At 36.6% G+C, this 19,732-nt stretch overlaps 1 protein-coding gene across 4 annotated transcripts in view; it reads right to left on the bottom strand.

The window, feature by feature from the left end:
• TM2D1 (TM2 domain containing 1) overlaps positions 1-19,732 on the bottom strand; it is a 46,776-nt gene that overhangs the window by 23,102 nt on the left and 3,942 nt on the right. For all 4 annotated transcript variants that reach the window (XR_013170881.1, XM_077149466.1, XM_077149464.1 and 1 more), the window contains 2 exons: positions 8,844-8,952; positions 637-728 (listed from right to left, as the gene is read on the bottom strand). Coding sequence is in view for 3 of the 4 variants with exons in the window: in XM_077149466.1 (XP_077005581.1) it covers positions 637-728; positions 8,844-8,952 (201 nt within the window). In the remaining variant the exon portion in view is untranslated. The remainder of the gene's footprint in view (positions 1-636; positions 729-8,843; positions 8,953-19,732) is intronic.

The raw sequence follows: 19,732 nt of genomic DNA, 5'->3' as shown, positions 1-19,732 counted from the left end.
TACCTGTTAAAGAGAATGATGAATTTAGAAAGCGGTAAGGCTTCAATAAAGATAGACATGTGAAAGTATTCTTTAACTAAAATCTATAGTTAAAACGTGAATATTTTCCACAATCTTTAGTAACTGTGATAATGTGAAGATTACAGCTAAGAAGAAGGTATGAGAGTGATGCTAAGGTGAGAAAAGTGAGGGTTCCATATAGCTTCATGCCATAGCCACAGTTCCAACCCCAGCTTGCGGTTTCTACTCTCAAAGTAACAACCATAGAAGTTCGGGTAGAAGGGATAAATTTTGGAAGGGTAGGAATTAAGATTTATTCATAAAACATTATTGAATGTCCACTGTGTGCCCAGCCCTAGCAGTGACAGCTTAAGTCTACTGTTTTAAGTAAAAGCCTACACTATTTGGAGTGTGTATTTTCAAAAAGTGAATACACAGGAAAAAAATCATTATTTCTTACAAAAACTGAATTGTAGAGGTAACTGAAAGCTCTATAATCATGAAAGAATGTCAATCATTCAACTAGTTACATGGACCTAATAAATATTAATAACTTGCAGAGATTTCACTTATGAGAACATATACACTTAATTATAATACAAGTTTCACTGGGATTTTTTTTTTAATAAAACTTACCCAAGGCAGGGTATCCAAGGTAAAATCGATCTGCTCCCAACCATCCAAGGAAAAGAGACAACGCAACTGCCACTTTATATGAATAGCCATTTCTACACAAAATTAAAACCTGAGTGTCAAAATCACGTATTTCCAACAGATGAACATTTCAGAAAACAAAAATGTTAATTATTTCTTATTTGTTCATTCGTTCTTTATTCATTCAATTAAGGTTTTTTTGGTGCCTACAAGGTGCCAGGCACTGTGCTATACTGGGATATATATAACCTTGTCCCTTTGGCATTTATAATCTAGGGGCACCAAATAATAAACATATTAAAAAAGTAAAGCATATACTATGCTAGAAAGCCATAAATACTATGAAAAAAAGAAGTGAAGTAAGGCATGTAGGGAAGCCAGAATGCCTATGATAGAGATAGGGAATGTTGCAATGTTAAATGAGGTGATAAGGGTTGGCTCTGTGAGAAGGTGATATTTGAGCAAAGACCTGAAGAAGGTGAGTTAGCCATGCCATATCTCCAAGAAAAGAGTGTCCCAGGCAAAAGAAATATGAGGTAGAAAGCAGCATGCGAGGATGGGAACTATTAAGGAGGTTGGTATAGCAGAAGTGGGGTGAGAGAAGGCAAGAACACTAGAAGTCAAGGTAAAGGTAGGGGTGGGGAGCAGATCATACAGGGCATTGTATTTCACTCTAAAGACTGGCTGAGAGAAATGGGAAGCTATTGTAAGGTGTAAAGAAGAGGTGTTATATGATCCACCTCAGAATTTAAAAGAACCACTGTGGCTGCTGTGCTGAAAATACACACTAGGGATACTAAAAAGCTCTTAGTATAATAATGTTATGTATAACACACCATCCCAAAATTCAGTGGCTTACAATAAGCATTTATTCTCATATTGTGGATTGCAGATTGACTGTGTTCAGCTAATTCAGGCTAGGTTCAGACAGCCTCTGCTTCAGGCTGAGGTTTTGGCTGGTCTTTGATCTGGGCTACAGATTCAGTTTAAGTCAGCTCTACTTAAATTTTTCTAGGGCCCAGACTGAAGGGGCAGCAGCTACTTGGGACAAGTTCTTTTCAGGACATATCACCAAAGAACAAGAGGAAAGCTAAACTCCATACGCACATTTAAAGCTCTGCCTGTGCCACACTTAATAATGTTATATAGGCCAAGTCAAGTCACATGGTCAAGCTTAAAATCAGTGGAGTAAGGAAGTACACTACCCAGTTGATGGGAGGGGAGGAGGAGGGTTGTGGGGGGAGTGCGAAAGTGGGGGGGGGGGGCAGGTGAAAGGAACGAATATTTGTTGAACAAATTCAAACTGTCACAGGGAACAAGGGAGTTTGAGGGCCACTACAGTAATATAGATAAGAAATAGTAGTGGCTTAGTCTAGAGTAATAGTAAAGGAATTCTGGCTATTTTCTGAAGTACAGTCAACTGTATTTCCTGATGTATTAAAGGGTATGAAAAAAAAGAAAAGAATAAAGATAACAAAAAATTTTAGCCTAAGCAATTAAAGGATCAAGTTAGCAACAACTGAGTTGAGGGAGGCTAGGAAGGAATATATCTTGGAAGAATAATTGGGATTTCAGTTTTAGATATGTTGAGTTTGAGATGCTTATTAAACAACCAAGTATGCATGTGGAAAAGAAAGCTGGATTTACAAGTGTGGAGTTAGAGAGAGAAGTTTGGCTGGAGATACAGAGAATTAAAAGCATCTAGATAAGTTACAGAACTTTAAATGAATCTGTGGTATTGTCTATATAACGAAGCCTAAGTGATTATTTGAGATACTGGTGTCAATATAATAAATACGGTTTATTTTCTTTAAACTTAAAGCTTCTAGTGGATACATGCTTTATTTCTCTTAAATAAATGCCCAAGATGGAATGATTAGGTTGATATTTAAACTTTTAAGAATCTTCTAAACTGTTTTCAAAGATGACATACAATTTTATATTTCCATTAGCAGCAGATGAGAGCCCTAGTTGCTCACATCCTCCCTAACATGTGGTAAATTCATTCTTTTTTAATTTTAGTCATTCTATCTAGTTTAGTGGGTGTACAATGGTACTTTATCCAAGTTTAATTTGTATTTCCATAATGATAAAAAATGTTGAACTTTTTTTTCATGAGCTTATTGTTCATCTGTACATATTCTTTGGCAAAGGTCTTACACAAATAAATCCCCATTTTTTTTTTTTTTTGGTTAAGAAAAAAAAGAGCATCTAGATAGTATATAAAGCCATGTGATCGTCATATGAGATAGACTAGAGAAGAGGTCCTTGACCTGAGCCCTGAGCCCTGAGTTACTGCTAAGAGGTCAGGGAGAAGAGAAGAAAACAAAAAGGAGAGTGAGAGGCAGCTAACAGGAGGAAGTCAAACTAAAAGAATGAGTTATCTTGGAAGTCCAATGACGACAGTGTATTAAGGAAGACAGAGTGATCAACTCTGCCAAAAGGGGCTGATGGTTCCCAAAAGATAATGGCTGAGGACTTACCACTAATTTTAAACAAGAGATCATTAGTGACTTCAACAAGAGCCATTCTAGTGCCTTGGTGAGGACAAAAGATAGAACAGATTTAGTTTTAAAAAAAAAATGGGAGGAAGGAGGAAATATTCAACTTCTCCATTTGGAGAATTTCTGATATTCTTGCAAGCAGTGGAGACAAGCAAATCAATAGGCTGAGCCCTCGATTTTGGGTTTTGCTCCTATAAAACTTATTCCTGCAAAAGGCTAAGAATGCTTAAAATTAGGCCTAAGAGTCACCTCCAGAGAACCTCTTTTGTTGCTCAGATGTGGCCTCTCTCTCTAAGCCAACTTAGCAGGTAAACTCACTGCCCTCCCCTGTACATGGGTCATGACTCCCAGGGGTGTAAATCTCCCTGGCAACATGGGACAGAAATCCTGAGATGGGCCAGGACCCAGCATCAAGGGACTGAGAAAGCCTTCTTGACCAAAATAGGGAACAGAAAAACGAGATAAAATAAAGTTTCAATGGCTGAGAGATTTCAAACAGAGTTGAGAGGTTATCCTAGAGGTTATTCTTATGCATTACATAGGTATCCCTCTTTAGTTTATGGTGTAGTGGAGAGGCTGGAGGGAAGTACCTGAAACTGCTGAGCTGTGTTCCAGTAGTCTTGATTCTTGAGATGACTGTATAAAAATATAACTTTAAAAATGTGACTGTAGGATTGTGATAACCTTGTGTTTGCTGCTCCTTTTATTCAGGGTATGGAGAGATGAGTAAAAAAATATGGGTAAAGAATAAATAAATAATAGGGAGGACAAAGGGTAAAATAAATTAGGTAGATGGAAATACTAGTGGTCAATGAGAGGGAGGGGTCTGGGGTATGGTATGTATGAGTTTTTTTTCTTTTTTCTCATTATTTCTTTTTCTAAAGTGATACAAATATTCTAAAAATGGTCACAGTGATGAATACACGACTATGTGATGATACCATGAGCCACCGATTGTACAACAAATATGGAGCATATGTATGCGAAGATTTACCAATAAAAATATTTAAAAAGCGGGGGGGGGGGGGAAGAAGTGAAGAAGAGAAGTATTAGACAATTCTTTGGGGTTTTACTGCAAAAAGCAATAAAGAAATAGAGGTAGCCAGAGTTGTCATTCTAAAGTCAAATCTGATCACATCGGTCCCCTGCTTACTATCCTTAACAGTTTTTGCAATGCACTCACAATGAGGACATTTGTGGGGACTTGGGAGCGGTGTTAAATAGCTCAGAGACAAGAGAGAGATTGGAACCTAAAAGAAATAAGGAATAAGTTATGTCAGGGAGGTAAAGATGAGACAGGGATCTTGTTTATGTGTCTAATATTGTATGTCAGACTTGATCCGAAAGCACTGGCACCCCTTCTATAGTAGAATGGGACAATGCACTGGAAGCAGACAAATAAATTAGGAGGCTTTGCAGAAACTCAGGCTGAAACCTAAAGGACAACAGCAGTGTGAGAGAAGTGAACAAAATTGGGAAATTTTTAAAAAGCAGAAAACAAGACTAAATGTAGAAAATTAAAGAAAAGGAGAAGTCAAGAATGACTCCAAAGTTTTTGGCTTAGGAAACTGGGTAGAACAGGATGCCATTCACTAAGAGAAAGAGGAAAATTATTTGATGGAAAAGATGATAGCTTCATTTCTGGACCTTAAAATATATAAAGACTACAAAAAAGGGACAGACAAATAAGAAAGAGATAAGAACCAAGGATATAATCTAGGGGATATCAAAATTTAAGGAACAGAAAAGGAACAGGAATCAAATGAAACTGAAGAATTTTTTATGCTAGAGGCCCAGCAAAGAAAGTATTTTAAGACAGGAATAGCCAAATGTTGTTGAAAAACTACAACTATATCAAATACCTATATGATAAAGCAACAAAGATCCCCACTGGTGAATTTCAGTATGGCGTTTGGCACTAGACAAAAAAATGATGATAGATAAGTATTAAAGAACCAACTCTTTCAAGAAGTTTGCAGGGAAAAGGAATGAAACTCGAAAAGCAATTATATAAGTAAACCACCCTAAAGAATAATCTGAAGATTGGTATTGAGGCAGAGATTGCCTAGTTGTTCACCAAAAAATTTCTTTTTCTTCTGGACATACAACTTAACTACATTTCCTAGCCTATAACTGAGGTAAGGCCAATGAAATGAGGACAGAAGAGATTTCTAGTCCAGGCCCATAAAGTACTCCTCCAAGAGGTACCCATTCCTCTTTCCCATCTGTTGGCTGAGTGGAAAGGATTCCAAGGACTAGAGGAAGCAAAACCACAAACTGAAAGGAGTGGGGTCCCTGCATGACTGTTGAGCAACCATCACACCACTTTACCTCATCCTGACATCCATTCTAACCCAAATTGGACTATGACGTGGTTGAGAAATAACTTTGTGTTAGGCCAATGAAATTCTGGAGACGTGTTACAGCAGTTAGCCTACTATGACTGAAATATATGCCCAGCACAAATACGTGCGTGGCTTGGTAATCAGATACAGTTATCAGGCTTCAGTTTCTGGAGAATACATTATAGAACGACTATGCTTGTAATACCAAAGATGAAGTTTTAATATTATATACAATTTGAAAAAGGATATGTTAAGAGGAGTTGAATGATAATATGGAAACTAGACAGGAGATACTGAAGGAGTAAGAATTCGTCAGTAGGTCTTTATTTAGTAGTGTCTATAGGAGATACTACTGACCAGACAACTGGCCCTTTAGTAGGCTTGTCCTGAATATCCTGATAAAGGAGGAGGATATATCAATTCATCTTTGTTTTGTGACTCTTACTATCAAAATTATCCATCAATCTGACTCCCCTTGTTTTGATTTGCTTCTTAACAAGCAAGTGCCACCTTGGAATTCTACATCTTACTATAGGAGAGGAATAAATTGGCCAGTACACTTGGAGTATCTTGCTTTCTTAATGGTTATATATCCTATAATTGACATCAATGTCTGTAAGCAAGATAAATGCTACTTAGTAGCTCATTGGAAATTAAGTAACAGACCATCAAGGTTACTCAACAAAGGTACCACAAACCTTTAAGGTCTAACCTGAGTGTTTAGCTGTTCTCAACATATGATTTTCATAGTTTTTGTATTACAACCTCTGATATCTTGGACCAGCACTTCACTATTTGTCTTTTTGGAATGTTTAAGGCATAAAACAATCTACATATTTAAAACTGACTAAACCATATCTAGGTACTTTGGAAATAATTCCATTTTAATAGCTTTTACTTCACTAACTAGAAATCTTGGGCCCAAGAAGCTTAAGTGATTGGTTTGGATTATACAGCAAGATAGACTATAAAAGTCCTCATTAACACAATGAAATAGGGTCAAGAGGAAAAAAAAAGGACTCTATTTCTTTCTAAGAATTTTAAGAGAGCCTGTAGAAACAGGCAAATACTTATTATTTCTTGATATAAGAATGGGTAAAACTAAGCAGAAATTTAAGATGTTAACTCTACTGTGGCAAAAACAAAAAGCAAACTCAAAAGACCTTTAAACAGAGACCGCTTTTAAAAAATAAAGCCTTTGTCTTAATATACACTGGGTTAGTTTGAATCTGGGGTGTACCCCCGAAAAGCCATGTCCTTTAATCCTCATTTAACATTGTTGGCTGGGAGCTTTTTGATTGTTCCCATAGAGATGTGACCCACCCACTTGTGGGTGGTAACTTTTGATTAGATGGCTTCCCTGGAGTTGTGACTCCACCCTTTCCCGGTGAGTCTTGATTAGTTTAATGGACTCCTTTAAAAGAGGAAACAGGGAGAGGTAGGGCCTGGGAGTGTGTCAGGTAATAGGTATTAAACATTGCACAAATTGGGAGCTGGAAGAGCAAAGGGAATCGCCCCAATTTCTGAGGATGCGTCTACCCTTATAGGTATGGCTGGAGTCAGTTTTTTTCCTGCCCAGGAATCTGCTCAGTGCACTAGTTGTAGCCAAGTTGGCTCACCGCGGGGGGAAGGCCATGAAAGGGATACTTGGGAAGCCATGAGATAGTTCAGTGGGATGGCGTCAGAAGCAGTTCATGCACCATTCTTTCCATAGGATTGTAGGAAACAACTTGAAACCTGGAACTTCCCTCTGGGTTGTAAAGACAATCAGTCTGCTCTGGTTGTTCTGCTCTGGCCTTGTCTGTTCTAAGGAAATGGGACTGGACATATGCAGTAATGTCAACTCAGAGAGTTAAGAACTCCTGGACAAAAAAGAGGACTCCACAGGGTAGTAAAAGTTGTCAAACCAGCCTCTCAGTCTGGAAAATAACAGAAAAACCAAGTGACTCAGAGAGCATCTTGAAACATGGACAAAACAATCCAGAGGAAAATTATCAACATGCTGATGATGAAGGAGGAGATGCTCTGCAGACAGCAGTGAGATACTTTGAGAAAAGTCCCATTAAAACTTCAGGGAGCAAAGATAAAAACCTTGGAAAAATAAACACTTGAAAACCGCGGAAAATGTGGCTTCTTTACACAAGCAGGTAATCTGAAAATGGGATAGCTCCAGAAGGAACTGACACTCTATTAAATGTAGCAATCAGTGGCAAATATGTTACGTCGGGATTCATTTGTCATCAGTTTGCATTTAGTTTTGTCTTCTAGACTTTGAATTAGATTGTTCAATAGTTCTCTATTTTTACTGTATTCTTCATAAAACCAATCTGATAAGATTATAAAATGGTGTTCTCATGAGCTCAAAATTTTCATATGCATATGCTGAAAATGGCTAGTGGTCACATATTTTTCAAATAAAATGTATAGACTCTTGTCCCCAAATTAAAAAAAAAAAAAAAAAGGAAACAGTTTTGGAGAAAGTTCCTTTAGAATTAGAACCACAAGGTGAGCCCATACAACCAGAAACCTTTGGAGATGAAGAAGGAAATCGCCCTTGGGGGAGCTTCACGAAGCAAGAGGCCTGGAGAGGAAGCTGGCAGACGTCACCATGTTTGCCATGCACCTTTCCAGTTAAGAGAGAAACCCTGAACTTTATTGGCCTTTTTTTGAGTGAAGGTAACCTCTTGTTGGTGCCTTAATTTGGACATTTATATAGACTTGCTTTAATTGGGACATTTTCTTGGCCTTAGAACTGTAAACTAGCAATGTATTAAATTTTCCTTTTAAAAAGCCATTCCATTTCTGATATATTACATTCTGGTAGCTAGTAGACTAGAATATATACCAAACCAATAACTTTTACATTCTGTTTAACATGATCATTTATCATCCACATCTATCACAAAGAATGAAACCAACTTTTCAAAATGCTCTTAATGCGCAAATGAGTAATAATAGTGTGCTTCTAATACTATTACTATAGGTACACAATCCTTTGTACTTTAGAACTCTCCAAAATTCTAAAAACAGAATTGCCTCATAATTCCTTTGCTGACATAAATTAGCCTGAATTGACAAACAATAAGGTCATTTATATTCTTTATTTACCCATATAATGAACCCAGTTCTGTTTGGCAAATCATGTTTATAATATATATATATATATATACACACATACATACACACTTAAAATAGATGTTTTCCTGACACAGACAAAAAGATGAAAGCTGTATTAGTGCAGGATTTTTCCCATTATTAACTCTTTATCTCTTCACTCCATGCAATCAATGTACAACACAAACAGGTAATCTGAAAATTTCAACTTCAGTAATGAACTTACACATTTCGGCAAGATATAGGCTTGAGAAAACCAACTTCACTTCCAGTAAAATGTGTTTCATTGCCACTGAAATCCTTACAAATTATGTTGGGTGCTGGAAAACATTGAACTGAAGACAGAAAAAAGTTAAGAAACCATTATTTTTTTTTTTCTGCAGGAAAGGTATACATTTATGTTTTTTCTAAAACTAGCATAACACATAGGAAATAAAATATTATAACAATCAAGCCACCTCCCTATATAACAACTAACATAATGTTTTACTTTAGATAGGAAAAGCTACATTATGTATATACTCCCATACAAGATGAAAATAAAAATGATATACTGATAGCTTAATAAAAATATCAGGATTGCCACACTGGGTTAGATGCATGGCCCATCTAGTTCAATCCCCTACCTAGGACAAAGGTGGCAAAGGAGCACAATATTACTGCCCATTACTTCATCCCAAGAATGAAAGAATACCTCCTGATTTTTTATTGGAAACTCACTGAGTAATTTATCTATTAAACTATTTTAACATAATCTAGACTTTATTTTCAGCTTATATCAACCTTTGTAAATAACAGCTGCCATAAATTAAGATTTTATTTATTTTAAATGTATTTCTATTTCTACAGTCCCTCTAGGACTTGAAGTAGTATATTATTTCAAAACTTAGCAACTTCGATCTTTACTTATACTCCAGGTGACATAAGAAGAAGTAAGCTTACAGAACTTATAATGGGTCAGGAAGGCACTGTCCTGAAGTCGAAAACGCAACAACTACAGAATGAGAAGAGATTATTTCTTTGTTGGGCATTGCCCCTTTCAAAACCTTGGGTTCCTTGTAAGTAAAAGTGGCACTAAGATCACCTACCTCATAGACCATTGCATGGATTAAATAAGATGAAGTATCTAACAGAAGACTAAACATATGGTAGGTACTCAACAAAAATTAGTCCCTTTTCCTCCAGTATAAAATGGTGAATTTTATACTGAAAAGCACTAACAGTCTTAGGCTAGTTTCAGCAAACACTTCTGTTAAGATTCAACAATTCTAGATTTGTTTATTTATTTTGAGAAAAATGCACACAGAACTTCTTCTACTAATGTAGGTAGAAACACAGATAATTCAGAGTTTTATGAGGGGAATATGGTATTTTCCATCTAGTTCATAATTATTTTCTTAAGATTTAAAAAAAACCATTGTTCTTTTGTAGGCCAAGGTAGTACACCGGGAAAATGACACCTAGGGAAAAAGTCCTATAATGGCTTTGGCATCCTTTTTAGGGGTTATTGATAGTCCAAATTACATTACCTTAATGCATTTTATTTATTTACCAAATACATTTAAATTTCCAAAACAATGAGGTGCTTACAATAAAAGGCACAGATTCAGCACAACTGAGAGCTGTTTAAACAAGAAAAAAATTAATAAAATGAAGGGGGAATAGGGAGCATGAGTAAAGAAATAACGTACTAGGACACTAGGCTAAAGGAAGACACCCTGAGCAACAAATTTAGCTCACAGCTTCCTCGTAGTTAAGACAAAAGGCTTTAATATAGCTGGTGTGGTACAACAGAAAGCAAGCATACCAATTCACCTCTAAGTTGATGCAGGAAATTGATGTTCCATGATATGAGCAAGATGGAACATAAAGGAAAATGTCCTCAATAAGAAATTTTACAAAACAATAGAGAAGTTTTCCACATAACCATTTCATACGATGACCTCAAATGAAAGCAAGGGTATAATATTAAGGTCTAAAAAGAGAAGGGACAAAAGTTAAAAGACAATTTATATGTAGCTATTTGGCCACTTGACTTGATAGAGGGATATAATTTATTGACTCCTGTGAATAAATATTATCATGTTCCTACACTGCATCTCTTAAAAGTCTCCCACCTTAGGTCATGCTCTGATGAGAGCTATACAGTAGTAACTCAAAATTGAGATTAATAGCAAACACCTGAAATACTTATATTTTATGTTATTGACTGAAAGTACATCAATATGGTCTAGACCATTAGTTCTTTACCAGGGGCAATTTTGTTCCTCAGGAGACATTTGGCAATGTCTGGAGACATTTCTGGTGTTCACCACTGGGGGACTGTTTCTGGCATCTAAGAGTAGAGGTGAAGGATGATGCTCAACATCCTACAATGCACAGGACAGCCTCACCATAGCAAAGAATTATCCAGTCCAAAACATCAACAGTGCTGAGGTTGAGGAAACCTGATCTAGATTAGTGGTCTTCAAACATTTTTGCTCACACACTCTAAAAGAATTTTACAGAACTATTTACTCTAGAATTTTCCATCACGGATTTAAATAGTTGCAAATAATGTAATTAAATAGTTGTAAATACTCCAACTAAAATTAAATTGTAATAGCATTCTTTTAAATGAATATATTGGGATCTACAGTAATTTCATAGCCATCATCATCCATTTGAGAATACAGATGAATAGCTGTCCTTTAAAATTCAGAAATTTTACAAAGTTCTCAGGAAGATCCATTTTAGAAAAAAATGAACATAAAAAAAGCAGAGGATCTGGAAATCCATTCTCTAAAGACACCTGTACCTGCTTACCTCTTGGAAAGCTTTGTTCAGCCCCAGGGATAGATGTATTCCAGTTTGAAGACTAGTGATTTAGGTATCAGGCATGTAAGTCAGTTAGAGATATCTTGTTAAGAAAGCTAAAATTTGTGTCTCGGTAATGCCATCTCACCTCCACGAAGAAGTGACCAGCAAGAATAACTATAGCCAAACAAAGGTTTTTCTTCAAAAAAAGCAATGTGAAAAGTCAAATCCTCAAGCTAGTCAGTTCTAAATTGGAGATCTATGCCATAAAACATAGAATTTTTGGATAATTTTTCTCTAAAAGTATTAACCTGCATTTGCTCAGTGTGAAGCTGTCACTTTCTTGTCATACAGCCTTGTTACATATTACTGCAGACTATCTAAAATCAGGTCTTAAAAAGTTATCTGCAGGGGCGGGGCCAAGATGGCGGCTTAGTAAGGTACGTGCGTCTTAGTTCCTCCTCCAAAGCAACTACTAGGTGAACTGAAACAGTGCAGAACAGCTCCCGGGGCCATGGCAGGGAATGGACACACAGCGTACCCCAGTCTGGACTGGCTAGACTAACTGCGAGACTCAGCTGTGGTGAGATCCCCGAATGGCGCGCGATTTCCCAAGCAGCGGCAGCTGTGGCGGCCGGAGCTCCTCCCTCCCTCCTTCGGGGGCTGGCTGAGAGTCTCGGAGAGGCAAGTTTCCCAAGCCGAGGTGGCCGGCGCCCCTCTTTTGCGGGCGGCTTCCTGGTCCGGCTACGAGTCTCGGATCAGAGGGCTACCCAAGCCGCGGTGGCCCTCCCCAGCGGACGACTTCCTGGGCCGGTGGCGAATTCCCTGGGCCAGCTGCAGCCGGCGACCAGCCACAGGGTCCCCTCAAGCCGCGGCGGCTGACGCCCCCACCACGCGCGCCCCCCCCGAACCAACGGAGAGAATTGGATCGGAAATCCCCAAGCCACGGAGATCGGTGACCGGGGGGATCCCTTCCAAACACGTGAGACAAACGTGTGCCACGAGCGCCACCTACTGGGCAGGATAAGAAAAACAGAACCCAGAGATTTTGCAGAAAAATCTTACAACCTTGTTGGGTATGACACAGAGGGAAATCTGTCTAAATGCCCAGACGCCAGCAGCAGAAGATAACGGTCCACGCTCAGAAGACTGAGAATATGGCCCAGTCAAAGGAACAAACCAATAGTTCAAATGAGATACAAGAGCTGAGACAACTAATGCTGAATATACGAACAGAAATGGAAAATCTCTTCAAAAATGAAATCGATAAATTGAGGGAGGACATGAAGAGGACATGGGCTGAACATAAAGAAGAAATAGAAAAACTGAAAAAACAAATCACAAAACTTATGGAAGTGAAGGATAAAGTAGAAAAGATGGAAAAAACAATGGATACCAACAATGATAGATTTAAAGAGATAGAAGATAGAATTAGTGATTTGGAGGATGGAACATCTGAATTCCAAAAAGAAACAGAAACTATAGGGAAAAGAATGGAAAAATTTGAACAGGGCATCAAGGAACTCAAGGACAATATGAACCGCGCAAATATACGTGTTATGGGTGTCCCAGAAGGAGAAGAGAAGGGAAAAGGAGGAGAAAAACTAATGGAAGAAATTATCACTGAAAATTTCCCAACTCTTATGAAAGACCTAAAATTACAGATCCAAGAAGTGCAGCACACCCCAAAGAGATTAGACCCAAATAGGCGTTCTCCAAGACACTTACTAATTAGAATGTCAGAGGTCATAGAGAAAGAGAGGATCTTGAAAGCAGCAAGAGAAAAACAATCCATCACATACAAGGGAAACCCAATAAGACTATGTGTAGATTTCTCAGCAGAAACCATGGAAGCTAGAAGACAGTGGGATGATATATTTAAATTACTAAAAGAGAAAAACTGCCAGCCAAGACTCCTATATCCAGAAAAATTATCCTTCAAAAATGAGGGAGAAATTAAAACATTCTCAGACAAAAAGTCACTGAGAGAATTTGTGACCAAGAGACCAGCTCTGCAAGAAATACTAAAGGGAGCACTAGAGTCAGATACAAAAAGACAGAAGAGAGAGGTATGGAGGAGAGTGTAGAAAGAAGGAAAATCAGATATGATATATATAATACAAAAGGCAAAATTATAGAGGAAAATATTATCCAAACAGTAATAACACTAAATATCAATGGACTGAATTCCCCAATCAAAAGACATAGATTGGCAGAATGGATTAAAAAACAGGATCCTTCTATATGCTGTCTACAGGAAACACATCTTAGACCCAAAGATAAACATAGGTGGAAAGTGAAAGGTTGGGAAAAGATATTTCATGCAAATAACAACCAGAAAAGAGCAGGAGTGGCTATACTAATATCCAACAAATTAGACTTCAAATGTAAAACAGTTAAAAGAGACAAAGAAGGACACTATCTACTAATAAAAGGAACAATTAAACAAGAAGACATAACAATCATAAATATTTATGCACTGAACCAGAATGCCTCAAAATATGTGAGGAATACACTGCAAACACTGAAAAGGGAAACAGACTCATATACCATAATAGTTGGAGACTTCAATTCACCACTCTCATCAATGGACAGAACATCCAGACAGAGGATCAATAAAGAAATAGAGAATCTGAATATTACTATAAATGAGCTAGACTTAACAGACATTTATAGGACATTACATCCCACAACAGCGGGATACACCTTTTTCTCAAGTGCTCATGGATCATTCTCAAAGATAGACCATATGCTGGGTCACAAAGCAAGTCTTAACAAATTTAAAAAGACTGAAATCATACACAACACTTTCTCGGATCATAAAGGAATGATGTTGGAAATCAATAATAGGCAGAGTGCCAGAAAATTCACAAATATGTGGAGGCTCAACAACATACTCCTAAACAACGAGTGGGTCAAGAAGAAATTGCTAGAGAAATTAGCAAATACCTCGAGGTGAATGAAAATGAAAACACAACATATCAAAACTTATGGGACGCAGCAAAGGCAGTGCTAAGAGGGAAATTTATTGCCCTAAATGCCTGTATCAGAAAAGAAGAAAAGGCAAAAATGCAGGAATTAACTGTCCACTTGGAAGAACTGGTGAAAGAACAGCAAACTAATCCCAAAGCAAGCAAAAGGAAAGAAATAACAAAGATTAGAGCATAAATAAATGAAATTGAAAACATGAAAACAATAGAGAAAATCAATAAGACCAGAAGTTGGTTCTATGAGAAAATCAATAAGATTGATGGGCCCTTAGCAAGATTGACAAAAAGAAGAAGAGAGAGGATGCAAATAAATAAGATCAGAAATGGAAGAGGAGACATAACTACTGACCTCACAGAAATAAAGGAGGTAATAACAGGATACTATGAACAACTTTACGCTAATAAATACAACAATTTAGAGGAAATGGACAGGTTCCTGGAAAGACATGAACAACCAACTTTGACTCAAGAAGACGTAGATGACCTCAACAAACCAATCACAAGTAAAGAAATTGAATTAGTCAATTGAATTAGTCAATTGAAAAGCTTCCTAAAAAGAAAAGTCCAGGACCAGACGGCTTCACATGTGAATTCTATCAAACATTCCAGAAAGAATTAGTACCAACTCTCCTCAAACTCTTCAAAAAAATCGAAGTGGAGGGAAAACTACCTAATTCATTCTATGAAGCCAACATCACCCTCATACCAAAACCAGGCAAAGATATTACAAAAAAAGAAAACTACAGGCCAATCTCTCTAATGAATATAGATGCAAAAATCCTCAATAAAATTCTAGCAAATCGTATCCAACAACACATTAAAAGAATTATGCATCATGACCAAGTAGGATTCATCCCAGGTATGCAAGGATGGTTCAACATAAGAAAATCAATTAATGTAATACACCATATCCACAAATCAAAGCAGAAAAAATCACATGATCATCTCAATTGATGCAGAGAAGGCATTTGACAAGATTCAACATCCTTTCCTGTTGAAAACACTTCAAAGGATAGGAATACAAGGGAACTTCCTTAAAATGATAGAGGGAATATATGAAAAACCCACAGCTAATATCATCCTCAATGGGGAAAAATTGAAAACCTTCCCCCTAAGATCAGGAACAAGACAAGGATGTCCACTATCACCACTATTATTCAACATTGTGTTGGAGGTTCTAGCCAGAGCAATTAGACAAGAAAAAGAAATACAAGGCATCAAAATTGGAAAGGAAGAAGTAAAACTATCACTGTTTGCAGACGATATGATACTATATGTCGAAAACCCGGAAAAATCCACAACAAAACTACTAGAGCTAATAAATGAGTACAGCAAAGTAGCAGGTTACAAGATCAACATTCAAAAATCTGTAGCATTTCTATACACTAGCAATGAACAAGCGGAGGGGGAAATCAAGAAACGAATCCCATTTACAATTGCAACTAAAAGAATAAAACACCTAGGAATAAATTTAACTAAAGAGACAAAAAACCTATATAAAGAAAACTACAAAAAACTGCTAAAAGAAATCACAGAAGACCTAAATAGATGGAAGGGCATACCGTGTTCATGGACTGGAAGACTAAATATAGTTAAGATGTCAATCCTACCTAAATTGATTTACAGATTCAATGCAATACCAATCAAAATCCCAACAACTTATTTTTCAGAAATAGAAAAACCAATAAGCAAATTTATCTGGAAGGGCAGGGTGGGTGCCCCAAATTGCTAAAAACATCTTGAGGAAAAAAAACGAAGCTGGAGGTCTTGCACTGCCTGACTTTAAGGCATATTATGAAGCCACAGTGGTCAAAACAGCATGGTATTGGCATAAAGATAGATATATCGACCAATGGAATCGAATAGAGTGCTCAGATATAGACCCTCTCATCTATGGACATTTGATCTTTGATAAGGCAGTCAAGCCAACTCACCTGGGACAGAACAGTCTCTTCAATAAATGGTGCCTAGAGAACTGGATATCCATATGCAAAAGAATGAAAGAAGACCCATATCTCACACCCTACACAAAAGTTAACTCAAAATGGGGCGGGCCGCGGTGGCTCAGCGGGCAAGAGTGCTTGCCTGCCATGCCGGAGGACCCCGGTTCGATTCCCGGCCCCAGCCCATGTAAAAAGCAAAACAAACAAACAAAAAATAATAAAGTCAGCCTTATATTAAAAAAAAAAAAAAAAAGTTAACTCAAAATGGATCAAAGATCTAAACATTAGGTCTAAGACCATAAAACAGTTAGAGGAAAATGTAGGGAGATATCTTATGAATCTTATAATTGGAGGCAGTTTTATGGACCTTAAACCTAAAGCAAGAGCACTGAAGAAGGAAATAAATAAATGGGAACTCCTCAAAATTAAACACTTTTGTGCATCAGAGAACTTCATCAAGAAAGTAGAAAGACAGCCTACACAATGGGAAACAATATTTGGAAACGACATATCAGATAAAGGTCTAGTATCCAGAATTTATAAAGTGATTGTTCAACTCAACAACAAAAAGACAGCCAACCCAATTACAAAATGGGAAAAAGACTTGAATAGACACCTCTCAGAGGAGGAAATACAAATGGCCAAAAGGCACATGAAGAGATGCTCAATGTCCCTGGCCATTAGAGAAATGCAAATCAAAACCACAATGAGATATCATCTCACACCCACCAGAATGGCCATTATCAACAAAACAGAAAATGACAAGTGCTGGAGAGGATGTGGTGAAAGAGGCACACTTATCCACTGTTGGTGGGAATGTCAAATGGTGCAACCACTGTTGAAGGCAGTTTGGCAGTTCCTCAAAAAGCTGAATATAGAATTGCCATATGACCCAGCAATACCATTGCTGGGAATCTACTCAAAGGAATTAAGGGCAAAAACTCAAACGGACATTTGCACACCAACGTTTATAGCAGCGTTATTTACAATTGCAAAGAGATGGAAACAGCCAAAATGTCCATCAACAGACGAGTGGCTAAACAAACTGTGGTATATACATACGATGGAATATTATGCAACTTTAAGACAGGATAAAATTATGAAGCATGTAATAACATGGATGGACCTAGAGAACATTATGCTGAGTGAGTCTAGCTAAAAACTAAAAGACAAATACTGTATGGTCCCAATGATGTGAATCCACATTCGAGAATAAACTTGGAATATGTCATTCGTAACAGAGTTCAGCAGGAGTTAGAAACAGGGTAAGATAATGGGTAATTGGAGCTGATGGGATACAGACTGTGCAATAGGACTAGATACAAAAACTCAAAAATGGACAGCACAATAATACCTAATTGTAAAGTAATCATGGTAAAACACTGAATGAAGCTGCATCCGAGCTATAGGTTTTTGTTTTGTTTTGTTTTGTTCTTACTATTATTACTTTTATTTTTTTTCTCTATATTAACATTCTATATCTTTTTCGGTTGTGTTGCTAGTTCTTCTAAACCGATGCAAATGTACTAAGAAAAGATGATCATGCATCTATGTGATGATGTTAAGAATTACTGATTGCATATGTAGAATGGCATGATTTCTAAATGTTGGGTTAATTTCTTTTTTTCCGTTAATTAATAAAAAAAAAAGTTATCTGCAATACAAAACACTATAATTTCAGTTGGAGTTATTGTCCAATCCACCTTCCTTAATAGAAATGCATTATTTTTTGAGATGATAGGTTCCATACAAAATTTTAAAAAAACAAACATTTATAGATGAGCTGTAAAATGACTTGTAAAAATATTTAAAACTAAAGAACCATATCTTTCTATTTTTCAACTAGATACTATTAGTTGTTCAAACTTTCATATTTTGACAGTTTTAGTTTTACGTATATGGTTGAAACAACTATATCTGAGAGCTGATTCTCCTTTATGTGTATCTACTCTATTCCCTGTGTTCCAAAAGCAGATTATAAAGACTTAGAAATATAAAGCAGGCAGATCAGCCCATAGTTATTAACTAAAGAGGGAATTTCTTGGAAAATAATTAAGTTTAATACATATGAAATAAATAAATGCTTAAATATTAAGAAAATCTTGTAAAAAAATCATACATATAGCCAATTACTGTTTAATGGTAAAATTTCACTACTTTAGAACAGTAACAAAGTCAAAATTTAAAACTTGTAATACAATTTACTTTCAAATATCTCTGCTGATTAGAATTGTACCAACACGTACCAAGAAACAAAGAAAGAGAAGATAAAAGGATATCTGTATATATGAACATATATATATTCTTAATCAAGAGATTATTTGAATGAGATACTTATGAATAAGTTTTTCTGTAACAATTCTTCAATCTTATTAACATTATGAATCTGTTTAAGAATAGCTTTTATGATAAAGAAAACATCAATATCAGTTTATTTCCTGTCCAACCTGTAAAATAATGAGAATATACTGAATGGGTATATTTCCCCCCCAAAATGATACTATAAAGCTGGGTACCAAGGCAAATAAGAATGCTAAATGGCCCTGACGACCATCCAATTCTAACACATACACCTTCAGAAGATTAATCAGAAATAAATTTATCAGTTTTTACCTGGATTAAACACATATTTTAGAACAGAAGCTTCCCCCAAATTATCAGACTAAACTAATGGTGTTATTCATTATCAAAACACTACGAAAATACTGATGCATACTTAAAATTCTTACAGCACTATTTTTGTACTTAGTATATACCTTTGTATTTTTTATAGTACATATTATGGATAACAAAGTTTCTCAGTGTAACCTATTAAACTTCCCATTTCAAGCTCTTCTTGTTAGGTTTTTGTAAAAAACCTAACAAAAGAAGTATCTTTGCATAACATAGCTTGGTAAATAAAGCACATCAAGAAAGCTATACAAACTGACTCAAAGGTTAAAGAAATGAATGAAAATGAAAAACTTCTCATTTTATATAATTAAAAGAGTATATATATATATATATATTTTGGCTTCAACAATGGGAATTTATTGGCTTAAGGTTTTGAGGCTAGGAGAAGTACAAAAACAAGGCACCAGCATGGCGATATTTTCTCCCACAAGACTACAGCATTCTGGGGCTGGCTATAAGAGATCCTTGGTCCTTGGTTTTTCTGTCACATGGCAATGTACATGGTGGCATCTTCTATTTTCTCTTCTGAATTTCAGTTTCTTCCAGCTTCTAGCTATTCCCTGTGACTTCTCTCTTTATCTGACTTCCACTCTGTTTATACAGGACTCCAATAATTAGGATTAAAACCCAACCTGATTCACTGGGGCCACACCTTAAATGAAGCATCCTCATCAAAAGGCCCTATTTATAGAGAGGATAAGAGTAGGAAGCTC

The sequence above is a fragment of the Tamandua tetradactyla genome, chromosome 2, assembly GCF_023851605.1.
Source record: "Tamandua tetradactyla isolate mTamTet1 chromosome 2, mTamTet1.pri, whole genome shotgun sequence".
NCBI lineage: Eukaryota > Metazoa > Chordata > Mammalia > Pilosa > Myrmecophagidae > Tamandua > Tamandua tetradactyla.
The sequence above is the reverse complement of the archived record's forward strand: the minus strand, read 5'-3'. Positions and strand labels throughout refer to the sequence as shown.